The sequence below is a fragment of the Scyliorhinus torazame genome, chromosome 4 (assembly GCF_047496885.1).
Source record: "Scyliorhinus torazame isolate Kashiwa2021f chromosome 4, sScyTor2.1, whole genome shotgun sequence".
In the NCBI taxonomy this organism is placed as follows: Eukaryota; Metazoa; Chordata; class Chondrichthyes; order Carcharhiniformes; family Scyliorhinidae; genus Scyliorhinus; species Scyliorhinus torazame.
The window spans coordinates 313535314-313557345 of NC_092710.1; the positions used below are offsets into that span (position 1 = coordinate 313535314).

The window sequence follows — 22032 nt, forward strand, 5'->3', positions numbered from 1 at the left end:
GTGGGGGCATGGAATGCACTGCCTGTGGAAGTAGTTGAGTCGGAAACATTAGTGACCTTCAAGCAGCTGTTGGATAGGTACATGGATTACAGGAAAATGATATAGTGTAGATTTATTTGTTCTTAAGGGCAGCACGGTAGCATTGTGGATAGCACAATTGCTTCACAGATCCATGGTCCCAGGTTCGATTCCGGCTTGGGTCATTGTCTGTGCGGAGTCTGCACGTCCTCCCCGTGTCTGCGTGGGTTTCCTCCGGGTGCTCCGGTTTCCTCCCACAGTCCAAAGATGTGCGGGTTAGGTGAATTGGCCATTGATAAATTGCCCTTAATGTCCAAATTGCCCTTGGTGTTGGGTGGAGGTGTTGAGTTTGGGTAGGGTGCTCTTTCCAAGAGCTGGTGCAGACTCAGGGGGCCGAATGGCCTCCTTCTGCACTGTAGATTCAATGATAATCTATGATTAATCTAGGACAAAGGTTCGGCACAACATCGTGGGCCGAAGGGCCTATTCTGTGCTGTATTTTCTATGTTCTATGTTCGCCACGAGTGCATACCGATGGAATTAGGTCAGTCCTACTCCACTAAACTGGTGACACGGTCCTGACACGGGATGCCGAGGATACGGCTGAGACAGCGAAGTTGGAAACTGTTCAGTCTCTTCTCCTGCCAAGAATACATTGTCCACATCTCACTACTGTGGATGAGTGAACAAAGAACAAAGGCTTGGTAGACTCGCAGTTTGATAGTCTCAGTCAGGTTGCTGTTGCTCCATACTCTCTTACTCAGTTTGGACTTACAACTGCAGCTTTTACAATGGGCATGTTGATTTCAGCATCAAGTGACAGATTGCTGGTGATCGTGGAGCCTAGATATGTGAAGCTACCAACAACTTCCAGCATCATATTGTCAATGCTGACAGATTGCCATGGCAACATGCTGGACCATGACATTTGGCTTCCTGATCCTGAGGGCATGAGCAAATCAGCCCATTTGCCACTGAAGATGTTCCTGGGTAGAGAACACCAAGCCGACATGATTGGTGTAAAGCGTCCATCTTGGACCCCAGCTGAGCAAGGCTGAACAGCTCTCTGTCAGTTCTGGTAAGTAAGTAGACATTCTCTGTCAACGACCAGAAGACATATGGCTGCAACAAACTCTACACCCTGTTTGACCCTATCGCGGACCTCAAATGATTCCCATGTTGCCCTGTCAGAGCTAACCTTGCGCATGATGTTGTCATGCAAACAAGAGATCAGGTCGAGTCGCTTTGGCAGGAGCCAATTTTCTTCAGCAGCTTAAATAGGCAACTTCCCCTCACATGGTCGAATACCTTTGTGAGATCAATGAAGGAAATATATAATGGTCTGCTTTGTTCACAATCTTTCTCTTGTAGCTGCCGGACTGAAAGAAAAAATAATGTTAATTTGGATCTCCCAGTTCTGAAACCACACTGGGATTCGGGATGGGTGTGTTCAGCCAGGATCTGCAGTTGGACAAAGGCAACACGGGCAAGTACCTTTCCCACAATGCTCAGCAGGGAGATCAGGATATTGGCACCAGCTGGATCTGATCATCCTCAGACAAGACGCTCTGAACAGTGTTCTCAACATGCACACAGCTACCACAGAGCTGACTGTGATACGGATCACACCACGGTGTGCAACTGGGTTAGGATTTAATCTGTGACGTTTTTTCATTCAAAGCAGAAAGGCCTCGCTCATATTAACGACAGTTATATTGTCCACCCAGATAAAAACAACAGGTAATTTGACTCAAAAAGGAACTCTCCAGGGCAGCACGGTGGTGCAGTGGTTAACACTGCTGCCTCACGGCGCTGAGGACCCGGGTTCAAATCCGGGCCCTGGGTCTCTGTCCATGTGGAGTTTGCTCATTCTCCCCATGTCTGCGTGGGTCTCACCCCCCACACCCAAAGTGTGCAGGTTAGGTGGATTGGCCATATCTTTTTATCAAAACAGTAAAAAATATATACAAGGCCATGCTAAATTGCCCTTCATTGGGAAAAAAATAATTGGGTACTCTAAATTTTTTAAAAAGGCACTCTCCAGCATTCCCACACCGTGCGGAAGCAAAGTGGAACATACTTTTTGACACTATCTACAATACACTCTCAATATATCGGAAGCAGGAGTGGAAAAACACGGAGTGGTTCGAGGTTACCATCGCTGTTATGGAACCAGTCACTGAAGGTCTAAATCAGAAGACTCAATGCACTAGGAGCTGTTGATCCAACTCACTACTAGGTGCTAATCAATGACTATTGGTTATAACTTTGCTAGAATATCCGTATGTCTTCCAACACAGGGAACATAGGCGGCATGTATAATGGAATCAAACTGACCATCGGGAAAGAAAACAGCCCAGGGAAAACAGAGGTCATCACCAGCAGTAATAAACAGTCAGCGAGACGGGTGAAAGACTACCTTGAGTTGTACTTCAGGGAGAGCATAGTCACCGAGGTGGCGCTTGACTCCATGGAAAGTTGGCCAGTGACATGGCAGAGATGGATAGCAGCCCGGTGGTGGAAGAGCTCAACAGTTATTGACACATTTGCCATGGGCAAAGCTCCAGGCATTGAAGCTGCACCGCCAGAACTCAGCAAGCACAGGAAACTGGAACTCCTGCAGCATTTGCAGAAACGTCTTGGTCACTGCTGGACAGAGGGTGCAGTGCTCCAGGATATGCATGATGCAAAGATTATAGCCTTGCACAAGAACCAGGGCATCTGCAGCAATTGCAACAACTATTGAATTTCCTCCAATGCAAGTAAATTAGGAGACCAGAGCTATACACAGTATTCTCGGTGTGGTCTGACCAACGTCCTGTATAGCTGTAACAAGAGTTCCCTACATTTAAACCCAACCCCCTGCAATAAAAGTCAACATTAAATTTGACTTCCTAGTTACCTGCTGTACCTGTGTGGTAACGTTTTGTTTCATGTAGGAGGATACCTGGATCTCTCTGTACCAACAGTACAACTTACCCCCGTCTCTCACATGCCACCTCCTCTACTTGGCATGCAAGTAGTCCTGTGTTGTAGCTTCACCAGCTTGGCACCTCATTTGTAGGTAACCTGGTGCAGCTCCTTGCATGCTCTCCTGCACTCTTTCTGGTTATAGACAATAATTCTGCTGCTGCTGATGGCCCACAGCGCCCCATCGAAGCCTAGTTTTGAACTGCTATATCTGTTTGAAATCTATCCCATTTAGCACAGTGGTACTGCCACACAGTGCAAGTTGAAGCAAAGACGCCATAGTCCCAGGTGAGCATAGGTGCGTTCCCCTTTGAGGGGGAGAGCTGATTGGTGGTGATTTAACCCGAGGATCACCACAGCTCAAGCGAGGGGCAAGGTTGAGAAGACGGGACCTTCATGAAGAACCTCAGCCGGTCCGGAAATTGAACCCGTGCTATTGGCCTTGCCACACAACACAATGGAGGGCACCCCCAATGTGAAGACAGAACTTTGTTTCCACAAAGACTGTACCGTGGTCACTCCCACCAATACTATCATGCAGAGATGCACCTGCAAAAGGTAGATTAGCAAGGACAAGGTCAAGTATGTTTTTCCCTCCTGTTAGTTCTCTCACCATCTGTCGCTGACCCAGTCTAGCAGCTATTAATTCATTAATAACTTTTAGTGTCACAAGTAGGCTTACATTAACACTGCAATGACGATACTGTGAAAACCCCTTAGTTGCCACATTCCAGTTCGGATACACAGAGTGAGAATTCAGAATGTCCAATTCACCTAATCAGCAGGTCTTTCCAGACTTTCCTCCGGGTGCTCCGGTTTCCTCCCACAGTCCAAAGATGTGCAGGTTAGGTGGATTGGCCATGATAAATTGCCCTTAGTGTCCAAAATTGTCCTTGGTGTTGGGTGGAGGTGTTGACCTTGGGTAGGGTGCTCTTTCCAAGAGCCGGTGCAGACTCAATGGGCCGAATGGCCTCCTTCTGCACTGTAAATTCTAATTCTATGATAATCTATGACTTGTGGGAGGAAACAGGAGCACCCGGAGGAAACCCATGCAGACACAGGGAGAATGTGCAGACTCCGCACATATAGTGACCCAAGCCGTGAATCGTACTTGGGATCTTGGTGCTGTGAAGCATCAGTGCTAACCACTGTGCTAATGTGCCACCCATATGTCATTCAGGCCTCGGCCAGCTTGGTCAATAGCGTCATTCTTGGTGATAAACACTGTGGTTCCCCATCCAGAGTCCATTCTGTGCCCTTGCTGGGTGGTCCGTCTGGATTAATTTCTTTTCTTTGACACAACAAAGTGGCTTTCTAGGCAGTGACACAGGGCAGTTGAGTTAACTACTTTACTGTGGGTCTGGAGTCACGTGTAGGCCAAACCAAGTACAGGCAGCAGATTCCACGTTAGCGAACCAGATGGGCATTTCTTATGACGATTGACAATGGTTCCATAGTCATCATTACAGAGGCTAGCTTTTAATTCCAGATTTTTATTAATTGAATTTAAATTCCACCAGCTGCCATGGTAGGATTCAAACCTGTGCCCCCAGAACATTAGCATCTCAGTTTTTCTCTCTCTCTCTCCCAGTCTCTTTCTGGATTTATAGTCCAGTGACATTACCACTACACCATTCCGTCACCCACAGTGGTTAGCACTGTTGCTTTACAGCACCAGGGTCCCAGGTTCGACTCCCGGCTTGGGTCACTGTCTGTGCAGAGTCTGCACGTTCTCCCTGTGTCTGCGTGGGTTTCCCCCCGGGTACTCCGGTTTCCTCCTACAAGTCCCGAAAGACGTGTGTTAGGTGAATTGGACATTCTGAATTCTTCCTCCGTGTACCCGAACAGGCGCCGGAATGTGGCGACTCGGGGCTTTAGTAGTGTTAATGTAAGCCTACTTGTGACACTAATAAGATTTTATTCTGCAGTCTGTTCCAATTTAAATAACACTTTACTTTTCTATTATTCCTTACAAGCAAACAACCTCAAATTTTCCCACATTATGCTCCATCGGCCAAATTTCAGCTCATTCACTCAACCTTTCTTTCTTCGTCTGTGGACTGTGTGTGTCCTCTTGCGTTCCCATCCGCCTTTGTATTGTCAGCAAATCTGGCTGCAATACGCCGGCCCCTTCATCCAAGTCATTAATATTGATCGTAAACAATTGAGACCACAGCCCTGATCATCGTGGCCAACCTGTAAATGACCCATCCGTCCCAATTCTGTTTTCTGTTAGTTAGCCAAACCTCTATCCATGCTAATGTATTCCCTCCCACCACCTTCCTACCGCCCCCTCCCTCCTCCCCATCATCATGCAGTTTTGTGTCACGTGATCAAATTCTGGCAATTCAAATTCACTGCATTTGAAGGTCCTTCATCGGGTGCAGAGATTAACTGGAATAGATCCAGGGGTGAGGGGATTTAACCACAAGGTTAGGTTGGGGAATCTGGATTTATTCTCCTTGGAACATAGGAGGCCGAGATCTGACAGACATAGAAGATCTGACAGAAGCACACACAATTATGACAGGCTTCGGTAAGGTAGGCAAATAAAATCTGTTCCCCCTGGTTGACGGTACATAAATTACATGATGAGTGGCAATGACCTGGAACTTGTTCTCTTTGAGGGCAGAGGAGACCATGAATAACTCAAGAAGGAAATTAAACAGACACTTGAGGGAATTAAACAGAGGGCCATAGGGATAGAGAGGGGAAATGTGAGTCTGGGGGATGGGCTGAATGATCTCCTTCGGCGTTATAATGACTGTGCCATCTGCAGGTTCCTCTTTGTCCACTCTGCTCGTTACATCCTGAAAGAGCTCGAGTAAATTTGTCGCACACCATTTCCCTTTCATGAAACTATGTGGGCTGATGCTATGGTCAAACCAAGGGCGCGATTCTCCACTCCCACGCCTAAGTGGCCGCGCCGTCGTGAACGCCATCGAGGGTCACGACGGCGCGGAACGGCCCCGGTCCCGACCGATTCAGGCCCTGACAATGGGCCAGTATCGGGGCCGCGTCATCTACCTGCGCCAGGCCTTGTCGCCCGCGTAAAAGTGGCGGCGCATAATGACGCGGCCGGTGCCGCATAACGGACGTCATCCGCGCATGCGTGGTTGCCGTCCTGTCCAAATCCGCCCCGCAAGAAGATGGGGGACGGATCTTGCGGGGTCGCGGAAGGAAGGAGGTCCTCCTTCAGAGAGGACGGCCCGACGATTGGTGGGCGACGATCGCGGGCCATCCCACATTGCAGGTGAAGCCCGGTGCAGGATCCCCCCTCCCTCCCCCCCCCCCCCCTCTCTCCCCCTCTCCCTCTCCCCCCTCTCCCTCTCCCCCCCCCAGCGTTCACGCACCGCCCACGACTGCAGCGACCAGGTGAGGACGGCGTCGGGGGGAACCCGCCGTTTTGGCCTGGCCGCTCGGCCCATCCGGGCCTCAGAATCGCGGGGGTGCCGGAGAATCGCCATTTGAATGAAGTTGAATGAACACCATTTTGGGTGTCTCCGGCGATTCTCCGGTCTGCGGCCCGCAAAACTCAACCGGGCCATTCCCGCCGCTTGGGAGGGCGTCGGACGGGCGTCCCCGGAAATTTTGGCGGCCCAGGCGATTCACCCAACCGGCGTGGGAGTGGAGAATCGCGCCCCAAGTGTTTTACAGGTGCGAGAGAGACTATTCCAGTTGCCGCTGAAGGTGTTCCTCGGTATGGAATGCCAGCACTTCCGTCACCAGAAACAAACATTGCTAATGACTCCGGCTTCATTTTGTCCGCACATATTTTCTGCAGAGCCATGGAAAACAACTTGCATTTGGATAGCATCTTTAACATAAAATATAGTCGAGGCATGGTTTACAGAAGAATTATTAATCAGAATTGGATACTGAACCACATGAGGTAATATTAGGACTGGTGACCAAAATAAGTAGGTTTTGAGGAGGAACTTCGAGGAGGAGAGGTAGAGGGAGGGAATTTGAGAACTAGAATTCCAGGCATAGTTGGTGGAGCAATAAAGCAGGAATGAGAATAGAGGGAAAACCAACAATATTGGACTTCTCGCTCATAAAAAAATAGAACACTTCTGCTCGAGGGTCAGTGCTCACCATTCCTGGGGAATGTTTTTTTTTCAATGCATTTATAGAACTGGATGTCACTGGCTAGGCATTTATTGCCCATCCCCAATTGCCCTCGAGAAGAGAATGGTGGGATGGGTTCAGTCTTGTCAATGTTTAACTGGAGGACATCATGGTTCATTTAAAGTGAGCGCAAAGACTGAGGCAGGTCTGCTAGAGGTCTGCATTACCCTGGCCAAAAAATGGATGTGACATTTTCTGGTCTCTCTGGTACATTGCAATTTACATTTGTAGTTTTCCACGAACTAACATGGGTTTTTGTACAAATGTTCAAATTGCTTCTCCATGCAATACTATCCCACAAAAACAAATAATCAGAGCTCATCTCCTCCTCCATGAAACTCGTTTATTGCCTGCCCTCAGGTGCATTGGAAGGATTTAATCAACCTGTCCGGCCATGTCAGGCACACACCTTCCTTGACCACCTGACATGAACCTGGAGCGTCTGGCCAAGAGGTAAGGACTCTATCACGAGAATGACCATTCCCCAGCCCTCTAAATGAATCACTTTCAAATGTACACCCAACTCTCTTTTTGTAACCTCCTATGGAATCTGCCTCCACCACTCCCCCAGCAGCACATTCCAAATCCCAACAACTCTCGGGGTAAAGAGGTTTACTCAATGTCTGAAAAAAACAGCTACAAGGGTGATGAAAGGAAGTAATGGTGCACGGCAATCATAACTGTCATCACCAGAGCAAGCAATGTCAACTCTTGTCCAAGCCCTTTTCTGTCATGTGCCAAAAGGAAACCAAAAAGATGGTTTTGACAAGGTGCAAAAAGCCCCCATCAGTCTCTCAGGGCATCATTTGTCAGTGGAAGGATAAGGAATACAGGAGCAACTTGTGCAATGAAATGATTATACATTTCCTTTGTCATGTTAGTTGCAAAGAATCAGGCCAAAGTCAGAGGTCTGTGCAACAAATCAACAATTTACATTAATCATAATAATCCTTATTGTCACAAGTAGCTTTACATTAAGACTGCAATGAACTTACTGTCACCACACTTCGGCATTGTTCGGGTACACTGAGGGAGAATTCAGAATGTCCAAAGTACCTAACAGCCGTCTTTCGGGCCTTGTGGGAGGAAACCGGAGGAAACCCACGCAGACACAGGGAGAGCCTGCAGACTGCGCACAGACAGTGACCCAAGCCGCAAATCGAACCCGGGACCCTGGCCCTGTGAAGCAACCGTGCTAACCACTGTGCTACCGTGCCGCCATTTCGCTCACGTAAGGGAGTTAAAGCATGGAAAAGCATTTCACAGGAGCGTAATCAGGTACGGTGTTGGGACGATTAGGGAGACGGCAAAGGCAACTGAATGCTGCAATAGTCTGTTTTTATCTTGCGAAAGCGTAAGGCACCAACAATGGTCAAAACGGATTCAAGTTGTTTTGGCTAATTCTGTGAGAAGCTAGTCAATGAAGCATACTGAGCACAGGATTAATGCCCAGACAGATATAACGAATGAGGAAGAATGGAACTGTGTCTCATCCGCGAGATGACAACAGAAACATTGTTTTAGTTCAACATCAACTAATAGTGAAAACATTTGTCTGAACAGTCAGTTGATGAAAGCCCCCATTGCATGCTGCAAAAGCACAGTCGCAGTTTATGTCATCAAGGAAATCTTCGGTTTGCAAGGTAATATTAAAAAGGCGTCATCCATCAACACTTACTGGATGACTAGTCAAACGTTTATGGGTAAAATGAACCGCAAGAATGTTTCAGTAATGAAGATGGACAACATACTTTAACTGTAAGAAATCTACTTATGCATGCTACTGTATATTGCTGTCTGTAAAATTACACAGTATGGAGTCAGGAAACACTGTTTTTCTCAATAACGCACGCTTCCTCCAGCAAATATGGTAAACTGTTAATAGAACAAAGAAAAATTACAGCACAGGAACAGGCCCTTCGACCTCCAAGCCTGCGCCGATCCAGATCCTCTATCTAAAACTGTCGCCTATTTTCTAAGGATCTGTATCCCTCTGCTCCCTGCCCATTCATGGATCTGTCTAGATACATCTTAAATGACGCTATCGTGCCCGTCCGCCGGCAATGCGTTCCAGGCACCCACCACTCTCTGCGTAAAGAACTTTCCATGCATATCTTCCTTAAACTTTTGCCCTCTCACCTTGAACTCTTGACCCCTAGTAATTGAGTCCCCCACTCTGGGAAAAAGCTTCTTGCTATTCACCCTGTCTATACCTCTCATGATTTTGTAGACCTCAATGAGGTCCCCCCTCAACCTCCGTCTTTCTACTGAAAATAACCCTAATCTACTCAACCTCTCATCATAGCTAGCGCCCTCCATACCAGGCAACATCCTGGTGAACCTCCTCTGCACCTTCTCCAAAGCATCCACATCCTTCTGGTAAAGTGGCGACCAGAACTGTACGCAGTATTCCAAATGTGGCCGAACCAAAGTCTTATACAACTGTAACATGACCTGCCGACTCTTGTACTCAATACCCCTTCCGATGAAGGAAAGCATGCCATATGCCTTCTTGACCACTCTATCGACCTGCACAACCACCTTCAGGGTACAATGGACCTGAACACCCAAATCTCTCAGTACATCAATTTTCCCCAGGGCTTTTTCATTTACCGTATAGTTCGCTCTTGAATTGGATCTTCCAAAATGCACCACCTCGCATTTGCCCAGATTGAACTCCATCTGACATTTCTCCACCCAACTCTCCAATCTATCTATATTCTGCTGTATTCTCTGACAGTCCCCTTCACTATCTGCTACTCCACCAATCTTAGTGTCATCTGCAAACTTGCTAATGAGACCACCTATGCCTTCCTCCAGATCATTTATGTATATCACAAACAACAGTGGTCCCAGCACGGATCCCTGTGGAACACCACTGGTCACAGTTCTCCATTTTGAGAAACTCCCTTCCACTACTACTCTCTGTCTCCTGTTGCCCAGAGGTGTCAATTTGAGATAGATGTGAAACATGATAACTAAGTCGGGCATAGCAGATATTAAAAACCCATCAGTTGAAGGTCATGAGCCAGAATTTTAACTCTGTTTCCCTCTCCACAGATACTGCCTGATCTGCTGAGTGTTCCCAGGATTGCCTGCCTTCAGTTCAGATTTGAGATTTACATATCCAACCCTTCTTTCAGATAGGAATCAAATTACTTTTCCTCAATACAAACTTGCTTAGATTTTGTGGTAAAGACAGTGAAGCTGCTAACACTCCGTTATATAAAGAAAAAATATTTTTATTCAGGACATTTTCCATTTCATTTCCATTTCACAGAATACACAACACTCATATGGCCGACACAATTTTCATATTCAACAAGTGGCCCACCTTGTGCGTCCCATGTTGTTATAACAAAACAAACCTCCCTCGACGCCCCCCACCCTCTTGCTGACGATTACCAACTCTTTTTTTTAAATATAAATTTAAGAGTATCCAATTCATTTTTTCCAATTAAGGGGCAATTTAGCGTGGCCAATCCACCTACCCTGCACATCTTTGGGCTGTGGGGGCGAAACCCACGCAGACACGGGGAGAGTGTGCAAACTCCACACAGACAGTGACCCAGAGCCTGGATCGAACCTAGGACCTCAGCGCCGTGAGACAGCAATGCTAACCAGTGCGCCACCGTGCTGCCCATGATTACCAACTCTTGAAGGTGATAAACAGCCTCAACCTCGCATAAAACCCCTCCTCCGACCCCCTGATGGCAAACTTAATTTTCTCCAAATTCAGAAACTCCGACAGGTCTCCCATCCGCGCCGTCACCCGAGGGGGCTTAGACACCCACCACCCTAGAGAAATCCTCCTCTGTGCCATCAGGGAGGCCAACACATTGGCCTCGCTCCCTTCCTGCACTCTTGGCTCATCCGATACCCCAAATGGCTCGGTGCCCCCCCCCTTACTCCTAAAATCTCCACCATTGTCTCGAGACTCGAGTTTCAAAATCTCGCCAATTTCGGACAGAGACCAGAACATGTGTGTGTTGTTCGCCGGCCCCCTCAAACACCGCTCACATCTATCCCCCACTTCCGGAAATAACCCATTCATACGTGTTTTATGTGCTCTGTGCACTACTTTAAATTGAATCATAGAATTTACAGTGCTGAAGGAGACCATTCAGCCCATTGAGTCTGCACCGGCCCTTGGAAAGAGAACTCTACTCAAGCCCACGCCTCCGCCCTATCCTCGTAACCCAGTAACCCCACTTAACCTTTTTGGACACGAAGGGCAATTTAGCATGGCCAATCCACCTAACCTGCACATCTTTGGACTGTGGGAGGAAACCCGCGCAGACACGAGGAGAACGTGCAGACAGTGACCCAAGTCTGGAATCGAACATGGGATCCTGGAACTGTGAAGCAAGTGTGCTAATCAGGTTCAATCTCACACACGGGGAAGTAGAGTTTATCTTCGCAAGGTTTCACTCTGCAAGCCCACTTGGAATGCACTACCCAGCCAGCTCCTCCTCCCACTCCCTCTTTTATCCCCTCCAGCGAGGTCCCCTCGCCCCCATCAACAGCCCATAGATTTCCTTCCCCAATCTCACCCTCAGAGACAACCTTGTCCATCAATGAATCAGTAGCTAGTGGCGTCCCTCAGGGATCAGTGTTGGGCCCACAACTGTTCACAATTTACATAGATGATTTGGAGTTGGGGACCAAGGGCAATGTGTCCAAGTTTGCAGACGGCACTAAGATAAGTGGTAAAGCAAAAAGTGCAGAGGATACTGGAAGTCTGCAGAGGGATTTGGATAGGCTAAGTGAATGGGCTAGGGTCTGGCAGATGGAACACAATGTTGACAAATGTGAGGTTATCCATTTTGGTAGGAATAACAGCAAAAGGGATTATTATTTAAATGATAAAATATTAAAACATGCTGCTGTGCAGAGAGACCTGGGTGTGCTAGTGCATGAGTCGCAGAAAGTTGGTTTTCAGGTGCAACAGGTGATTAAGAAGGCAAATGGAATTTTGTCCTTCATTGCTAGAGGGATGGAGTTTAAGACTAAGGAGGTTCTGCTGCAATTGTATAAGGTGTTAGTGAGGCCACACCTGGAGTATTGTGTTCAGTTTTGGTCTCCTTACTTGAGAAAGGACATACTGGCACTGGAGGGTGTGCAGAGGAGATTCACTAGGTTAATCCCAGAGCTGAAGGGGTTGGATTACGAGGAGAGGTTGAGTAGACTGGGACTGTACTCGTTGGAATTTAGAAGGATGAGGGGGGATCTTATAGAAACATATAAGATTATGAAGGGAATAGATAGGATAGATGCGGGCAGGTTGTTTCCACTGGCGGGTGAAAGCAGAACTAGGGGGCATAGCCTCAAAATAAGGGGAAGTAGATTTAGGACTGAGTTTAGGAGGAACTTCTTCACCCAAAGGGTTGTGAATCTATGGAATTCCTTGCCCAGTGAAGCAGTTGAGGCTCCTTCATTAAATGTTTTTAAGATAAAGATAGATAGTTTTTTGAAGAATAAAGGGATTAAGGGTTATGGTGTTCGGGCTGGAAAGTGGAGCTGAGTCCACAAAAGATCAGCCATGATCTCATTGAATGGCGGAGCAGGCTCGAGGGGCCAGATGGCCTACTCCTGCTCCTAGTTCTTATGTTCTTATGTAATGAAGGGGATGGTAACGGCGGAAACATGGCCAACTCTTTTGGCGTAAAGTTCCTAATCTGTAGATATCGGAACCCATTTCCCCCTCAGAAGCTGAATCTTTTCCACCCTCCACAAACAGATCCCTAAACCTCTCAATACCTCCCCCTGTTCCCAAACCCTGTACATCGAATCCAAACATCCTGGGATACATGTAGGTGCCCACAACTACGTTTCCTCTAGCTTAAAATGATAACAGGTTCCAAACTCTTAATGAGGTCCAACTACCGGACCTGTACAGTATTTGGCTGGTGAAATTGGAAGCGGAGCCGTCATCAGAGCCCTCAAACTTGACCCTATACAGGAAGCTTCCTCTATCCACCCCCAAACCGACCCTCCCTCCACGGTCCATTTCCGAACTTTCTCGATATTTGCCGACCAATAATGGTTGATCCAGAGCTTCTTCCCCACTGACCGCCTGATCCTCTGCAAAATGCTCTCTGGATCCGAGGCGCCTTGTTTGTTCACACCGAGATCAACCTATTAATCTTCTCGAAAAAAGGATTTCGGTCAGAAAATCATGAGATTCTGGAAAATAAATAAGCACTTCGGATATTTGAACCCGTCCTGCCAATGAAAGCGGGAGAGCATCCCACCTCTTCAAATCACCCTTCACCGTTTCCACCAGGTTGGCCAAATTCAACTCGTGCAACAATGCCACCTGTATTCCCACATACCTGGGGTGGGATTCTCCGACCCCCCCGCCGGGTCGGAGAATACCCGGGGGGGCGGCGCGTATACTGCCCCACCGCCCCCACGCCGGCTGCCGTATTCTCCGGCACCGGTCGGGGGCCGTTGGCAGCGTCCCCTCCCCCCCGGCAATTCTCCGGGTCCCAATGGGCCGAGCGGCCGTCGGTTTATGGCCAGTCCTGCCGGCGTGGATTAGACAGGGTCCCACACGGCGGGACTTGGCAGGTAAGTCGGCTGGGCGGTCCTCGGGGTTGGCGCGGGGGGGATCCGACCCCGGGGGGGGGGGCATGGAGGCCTGGCCCGCGATTGGGGCCCACCAATCTGCAGACAGGCCTGTGCCGTGGGGCATTTCTTCCTTCCGCGCCGGCCCCTCCGCCATGGCCGGCGCGGAGAAGACACTCCCCTGCGCATGCGCCAGAATACACCGGTGGTTCCACGCATGCGCGGGATCACGCCGGCTCTTTGGCGCATGGGAGGACTCGCGCAGTCCCTTCGCCGCCGGCTCGCAGGGCGCCAACCCCTCTGGCGTCCACCTAGCCCCCGGAAGTGCGGAGAATTCTGCTACTTCCGGTCGGCCCAACGCTGGAGTGGTTCGCGCCGATTCTGGAGAATCCAGCCTCTGAATTTCATCCTAGCCAGCCGGAACGGCAGTTTCTCCAGATCTCCTTCCTGCCCCTGAGTGCTCACCGGGAACACCTCGCTCTTCCCAACATTAAGCCTGCACCCTGAAAAGGAGCCAAACTTACTCACCACCTCCATAATCCAACTCACACTGGAGAGCGGGTCAGTCACATATAATAACAAATGATCCGCGTTTCGGGACACTCGGAGCTGTATACCTCCCCTCTCTATACCCTTCCACTCCATCGATGTCCAGTTGTCAAAGTAAACAGTAACGGAGGAAGTGGACACCCCTGCCTTGCCCCCCTATACAAATGAAAGTATTCCGAGCTTAATGTGTTATTGCGAACACTTGCTGCCGTGGCCCTATTACAGCAGTTTGATACAGGAAATGAATCCGGGTCCAAACCCAAACCACCTCAGTATCTTTAAAAGATACTCGCACTCTACCCAGTCGAACGTTTTCTCCTCGTCCTTGGAAATGATCATCTCCGGCTCCGGATCTGATGGGGGCAGCACATTCAATAACCTCCTTATGTTGGCTGACAATTGTCGGCCCTTCACAAACTGCATCTGATCCTCAGCTACCACCCTCCGGTAAGCAATCCTCCAAGCGCATTGCCAGCACCGTAGCCAATAACTTTGTGTCAGCACTTAACAGTGATATTTGGATTGAATTTGGATTTAGATTTATTGTCACGTGTACCGAGGTACAGTGAAAAGTATTGTTCTGCGTACAGTCCAGACAGATCGTTCCATACATGAAAAATATGGGACATACAATAAATACACAAAGTAAATACATAGACATAGACATTAGGTGAAGCGCACGGAATGTGATACTACTAAGTAGAGAAGATGTGTGACGAGATCAGTTCAGTCCTTAAGAGGGTCATTCAGGAGTCTGGTAACAGTGGGGAAGAAGCTGTTTTTGAACCTGTTAGTGCGTGTTCTCAGACTTTTGTATCTCCTGCCCGATGGAAGAGGTTGGAAGAAAGAATAACCCGGGTTGGAAGTGTCTTTGATTATGCTGCCCGCTTTCCCAAGACAGCAGGAGGTGTAGGCACAGTCAATGGATGAGAGGCTGTTTTGTGTGATAGACTGGGCTGTGTTTGCAACTCTCTGAAGTTTCTCACAGTTTTGGGCCGAGCAGTTGCCATTCCAGGCTGTGATGCAGCCCGATAGGATGCTTTCTATGGTGCAGCTGTAAGAGTCAGTGTGGACATGCCGAATGTCCTTAGTTTCCTGAGGAAGTATAGGCGCTGTTGTGCTTCCTTGGTCGTAGCGTCGGTGTGGGTGGACCAGGACAGATTGCTTGCGATGTGCACACCTGCGTGCACCCCTTCTCCACGCACAGATCCACATAGGGTGGCGCATGGTCCGATATGACAATTTGCAATACTCCTAGGAGCAGTGTCTTGCCCTCAATAAAAAAGTCAATGTGGGAGTAAACTCGGTGCATAGGCGAGAAAAAGGAGATGTCCTTCTCTCTCGGATGCCTAAACCTCCAGGGATCCACCTTCCCATCTGTTCCATGAATCCCAGTAACTGCTTCGCTACCCCCAATATCTTCAGGGATTTGGGGCACAACCTATCCAGCCTGGGGTCGAGCACACAGTTAAAATCCCCCCATATAATTAAATCCAGGATCGCCACCAACACCTTCTTAGTGAACTCGGTATCAGCCCGGTTAGGATTGTACACATACACTAAAACCACAGGAGCTCCCTCTAACTTTCCCACTCACTATCACTAATCCCCCCCGATCCCCCACTATGTTACCCACCGAAAAAGCCACCCTCTTATTAATAAGCACCGCTGCTCCCCTCGTCTTTGTATTGAGCCCCGAATGGAACACTTGTGTCCCCCCCCCACCCGTTCCTGAACCTCGATGGGACTGAAAATTTACAATTGAGAAGCTTCCTTCCTTCAGATTCGAATTAAGGAATTAATTTTTTTTAAAAATCAATAATTTGCTTTAGCTTTTTCTATCCGCCTCTTTCCGAATACCATTTTTCTGTCCTCCTCCATTTCCCTTTCTGTACACGATTTGATTTGGAGTTACATTTTCAAGCTTACATTTCCTACTTCGGGCTGTATTATTCATCAATAATTCTCTAATCAGGTTGATTAAGGAGTTTTGAGTTGCGTGGCCTGCGCACAACCTCTGCACAGGGTACTGCACCAAAACGGATTTCTAATCACAGCAAGCTCCAGTGCAAAGGCCCATCGAAAGTCTGTGGGAACGATTAAGTGTTATGAATGGTTGTGACTTGCAAAATCTGGGCCAATGCTTCTCCAAAACACTCATGCTCACCATTGTCAGCTTCCCTGGTTATGTACGATTTTCTTTCTGACTTCTGTTTCCTCACTGAAAACCCACTTGAAAGGGCCTGTGACATCTTTCATGCAAGGACTTTCCGTTCATTCACTGGATCTGTCTCTTGATGATTGATGTCATTATTGCCAAATCCATTTGGTTTTGTAGTCTCTGCCCCCACCCTCCCCGAACACCTTACCCTGCCACATGTAACTTCCTGTTCCCCAGTGAAGGCACCACTCAAGACATCCTGATTTCAGATTTTCACTGACTTTTCTAAATGGTTACTCACTCCCACCAGCAACAACACAGCCGTTATGGCAGAGTGCGGCAGGACCACAGTCAGGAACTTAACGTGCAGTGGTTTCCCTGGGCAAACTAATTACCATGTGCAACTACTAGGCTACCCAAGGTCAGTCAGTCATTTCTCAACAGAAGAAAACACCACGGAAAGCTGTGTGGCAGTGGGAGAATAACATATCATTGGAAGTATGTATTTTGCAACATCACCCGTTGACAGTTGCCACAGTGCAATACCGAACAGCTCAACTCTCAAGTTGCTACAAAACTCAGAATTAGGTTACGCCTTCCTGCATTTCTTTGGCTTATAATGCCCGTGGATCAACTGACACACCAGCAAGTTCAGATGGAAAAGCAGTGGGTGCCATTTCGGTATCAATGTGCGTAAACGTTAAAACCATGTAGTATCAGCCTTTAAAGAGAAATTCTCTCTCATGTTAAGAAACGACCTGGAGCTCACCACAAGGTGTTGCATCAGCAGCACCACTGGCACCTTGCATCAAAGGTCAAAAAGTAATCATAGCAGGAATTTCAAACTCAAGCTTCACCTCCCACCTTTGCTATTAGCGCTGATAAAACCGACAGTAGAGAAAAAAAAACAAGGTGACTCGGTCCTCAGTTCTGAAGCTGATCAACAGGGAAACAAAGTGCTCCACCGGTCCCCACCCGCCCCTCCGAATCAGCACTCCACCCGTCCCTCCGAATCAGCGCTCCACCCGCCCCTCCGAATCAGCGCTCCACCCGTCCCTCCGAATCAGCGCTCCACCCGCCCCTCCGAATCAGCGCTCCACCCGCCCCTCCGAATCAGCGCTCCACCCGCCCCTCCGAATCAGCGCTCCACCCACCCCTCCGAATCAGCGCTCCACCCGCCCCTCCAAATCAGCGCTCCACCCGCCCCTCCGAATCAGCGCTCCACCCGCCCCTCCGAATCAGCGCTCCACCCGCCCCTCCGAATCAGCGCTCCACCCGCCCCTCCGAATCAGCGCTCCACCCGCCCCACCGAATCAGCGCTCCACCCGCCCCTCCAAATCAGCGCTCCACCCGCCCCTCCAAATCAGCGCTCCACCCGCCCCCCCGAATCAGCGCTCCACCCGCCCCTCAGAATCAGCACTCCACCCGCCCCTCAGAATCAGCACTCCACCCGCCCCTCAGAATCAGCACTCCACCCGCCCCTCAGAATCAGCACTCCACCCGCCCCTCCGAATCAGCGCTCCACCCGTCCCTCCGAATCAGCGCTCCACCTGCCCCCCCCGAATCAGCGCTCCACCCGCCCCACCGAATCAGCGCTCCACCTGCCCCCCCGAATCAGCGCTCCACCTGCCCCCCCGAATCAGCGCTCCACCCGTCCCTCCGAATCAGCGCTCCACCCGTCCCTCCGAATCAGCGCTCCACCTGCCCCCCCGAATCAGCGCTCCACCCGCCCCCCCGAATCAGCGCTCCACCCGCCCCCCCGAATCAGCGCTCCACCCGCCCCTCCTAATCAGCGCTCCACCCGCCCCCCCGAATCAGCGCTCCACCCGCCCCCCCGAATCAGCGCTCCACCCGCCCCTCCTAATCAGCGCTCCACCCGCCCCCCCGAATCAGCGCTCCACTCTTGGGCTGGCATCCCGCACAGGCTATTTGAAATGAGTGGGGAGACACGCAGCCGGATTGGCACCAAGGATGGAATGCTGGGAATTAAGATGCCCTACTCGGGACATCCCGAAAAGACTTTTGATTCCCCTTCGGTGCGCTTGGCTTTACACCTCGTAGCAATATTTTCAGATTGAGCTTCACATCACCTGCTGGTTTAGTTTTTTTTAAAATAAAAATTCTTTCACAGGAATTGGGGGTGTTCGCGGAGGATTGCACAATGTTTGGAACCAATCACTGCTCCCCAGATAGTGAATGAGTGGCACATAGGCCAGCATTGGTTGCTCCTCGAGAAGGCACCGCTGAGCTGCCATTATGAAATACTGTAGTCCCGAAATGTAGGTACACCCACAGTGCTGCTAGAGTGGGAGTTCCAGGATTTTGACCCGGCGATAATGAAGGAACGCCGATATATTTCCAAGTCAGGAGGGTGTGTGGCTTGAAGAGGAATTTGCAGGTGTCAGTGTTCTCATGCATCTGCTGCCCTTGATCTTCCAGGTGGTAGTGGCTACTGTTTGTTTTTCAGTCCCTCCCAATTTAATAATAATAATGTATAATAATAAGTGGGATTTGTTGCATTACTATTGGGCAGCGAATGTGGAGAGGGTGAGACAATGGTGGAGGGAGAGGGGGGCTGATTGGGTCAAGTTAGTGGAGGAGTCTCACAAGGGTATGAGCCCGAGGGCTCTGGTGATGGACCAGCTGCCATTTGCCCCAAGTATAAAAGCAGTCCGGTGGTGGAGCAGCCTATAAAAATCTGGAATCAGCTGAGGAGGCACTTTAAACTGAGGGGCAATTTAGTGTGGCCAATCCTCCTAGCCTGCACATCTTTGGGTTGTGGGGGCAAAACCCACGCAAACACGGGGAGAATGTGCAAACACCACACAGACAGTGACCCAGAGCCGGGATCGAACCTGGGACCTCGGCGCCGTGGGGCAGCGCCACCATGCTGCCCCGAGTCTTATACAATTTAAGGTGGCGCAGAATGTCCACATGACCCGAGCACGGGTGAGTGTTTTTTTTCCAGAGGTAGCAGGCGGGTGTGAGAAGTGTGGGAGGGGGACAGCCAACCTTGTCCATATGTTCTGGGGGTGTGAGGAGTTGGAGAACTTTTGGGGAGGCAGTGTTTGGGAACCTATTGAGGATTGTAGGGGTTGAGATGAAGCTGGAAGCTATGGTCGTGATCTTTGGGATGTCGGAGGTGCCGGAGGGGATGGGGGCCTAAGTCGCGGTCTTCGCCTCTCTGATTGCCCGCCGATGGATACTTTTGAATTGGAGGTTGGCCACGCCACTGGGGGTTGCAACATGGTTGGGAGACTTTGTGTGAATTTCTCAGGTTGGAGAAAATCCAATTTGACCTCAGGGGGTCGTAGGAGGCCGTTCATTGCCATATCTGAGGAGTTTGTCTTGATTAATAAGGTGATCGGGGTTATGGGGAGAAGACAGGAGAATGGGGCTGAGAAAAATATCAGCAATGATTGAATGGCGGAGCAGACTCGATGGGCTGAGTGGCTTAATTCTGCTTCTATATTTTATGGTCTTATGGGGGAGTGGGGAGTAAATGAGTTAAAAAAAATGTACAAACTGTATACTCTACTGGATGTTGGCTGTGTTATTATTATTTCATTTCATTATTATATAAGACCATAAGACATAGGAGCAGAATTAGGCCACTCGGCCCATCTAGTCTGCTCCACCATTCAATCATGGCTGATATTTTCTCCTCCCTATTCTCCTGCCTTCTCCCCCTAATCCCCTTATTAATCAAGAACCTATCTATTTCTGTCTTAAAGACACTCACTGATTTGGCCTCCACAGCCTTCTGCGGCAAAGGGTTCCACAGATTCACCACCCTCTGGCTGAAGAAATTCCTCCTCATCTCTGTTTTAAAGGTGAGTCCCTTTAGTCTGAGATGGTGTCCTCTGGTTCTAGTTTTTCCTACAAGTGGAAACATCCTCTCCATGTCATGTTGAATACGCTTGGAATAAAGTATCTTTCAAAAAAAAGATGAAGTAGCTGAAGATGTTTGGGCCTTGGACATTACCCCGAGGAACTCCTGCAGCAACGTCCTGAGTTTAAGATGATTGACCTCCAACAACCACAACCATTTTCCTTTGTGTTATGACTCCAACTAATGGAGAGCTCCACTTGCATCCCTGCCACATCTTCCCCGCCAATTCCCACTGACTTCAATTTTGCTTGTTAGAATTTTTTTCAAGTGACCTTTTACTGAGCTATGCAATGTAACAAGATACTAACACTCCTAAACAGGTACAGAAAAAGAGACATGCAAGAGAGCTGAATGAGAAATGTACTCACAGGTGGTATGTTGCTATTAACCCACGTTGGGTTGGGCTTTATTTCATCCCACATAATCAATCCCCTTGCCAGAGTCTGAGGAAAGAATCAGAAATATAATATGCATAGCAAACAAAAGAACATTTCTGCATAATTATTGATACCCAATACACTCCCATTAATAATTTGTCGACTGGCTTTGTTCCACCTTCCTTCCGTCTCCTGAAGGCCTTAAAATCCACTTCCTTAACCAAGTTTCGGACACCTGTCTTAAGAGGTTTGTACGTGGCCTCAGGTGTCTGATTTTGTCTGGTGTGACTTGTGTCAATTGTGGCAGACGCATATAGATAAAGAGACAATAGTTAGAAATAGTCAGGAAATATTTCAAATGGGAGGGTGTGTCCGGCAAATATATCAGAATTAGTTGAGACGGTAATGGTCAGGAGATACTGGAAAGATAGCGGATGTCATGTGCACCCAGACTTTACAGCAAATGGCGGAACCATTAAGAGTATTGACATGCAGAGAAATCTGGGCGTACAGGTCCACAGATCACTGAAAATGGCAATGCAGGTGGATAAGGTAGTTAAGAAGGCATTCGGGCAGCACGGTGGCACAGTGGATCAGCCCTGCTGCCTCACGGCGCCAAGGTCCCAGGTTCGATCCTGGCTCTGGGTCACTGTCTGTGTGGAGTTTGCACATTCTCCCCGTGTTTGCGTGGGTCTCGCCCCCACAACCCAAAGATGTGCAGGCTAGGTGGATTGGCCACGCTAAATTGCTCCCTAATTGGAAAAAATGAATTGGGTACTCTAAATTTATATTTAAAAAAGGAAAAAAAAGAAAGCATACAACATGCTTGTCTTCATCGGCCGGGGCATTGAGTATAAAAATTGGCAAGTCATGCTGCAGCTGTATAGAACCTTAGTTAGGCCTCACTTGGAATATAGTGTTCAATTCTGGTCGCCACACTACCAGAAGGATGTGGAGGTTTTGGAGAGAGTACTGGAGAGGTTTACCAGGGTGTTGCCTGGTATGGAGGGCATTGGCTATAAGGAGAGGTTGGATAAACTCGGTTTGTTCTCACTGGGATGACGGAGGTTGAGGGGTGATCTGATAAGTTACAAATTTATGAGGGGCCTGGACAAAGTGGATAGTCAGAAGCTCTTTCCCAGGGTGGAAAAGTCAAATAATAAGGGACATAGGTTTAAGGTGCAAGGGGGAAAGTTTGGAGGAGATGTGCGAGGGAGTTTATTTTACACGGAGGGTAGTGGGTTCCTGGAACTTGCTGCTGGAGGAGGTGGTGGAAGCAGGTACGATAGTGACTTTTAAGCGGCGCCTTGACGAATACATGAATAGGATGGGAATAGAAGGGTATGGGCACTGGAAGTGTAGAA

The 22032-nt window shown here is 48.9% G+C and overlaps 1 protein-coding gene across 8 annotated transcripts in view; it reads right to left on the reverse strand.

Annotated features, from left to right (window-relative positions):
- The window catches only part of anapc1 (anaphase promoting complex subunit 1), a 318440-nt gene that overhangs the window by 112106 nt on the left and 184302 nt on the right, over positions 1-22032 (reverse strand). For all 8 annotated transcript variants that reach the window (XM_072500093.1, XM_072500089.1, XM_072500086.1 and 5 more), the window contains one exon: positions 20660-20734. In XM_072500093.1, coding sequence (XP_072356194.1) covers positions 20660-20734 — 75 coding nt within the window. The remainder of the gene's footprint in view (positions 1-20659; positions 20735-22032) is intronic.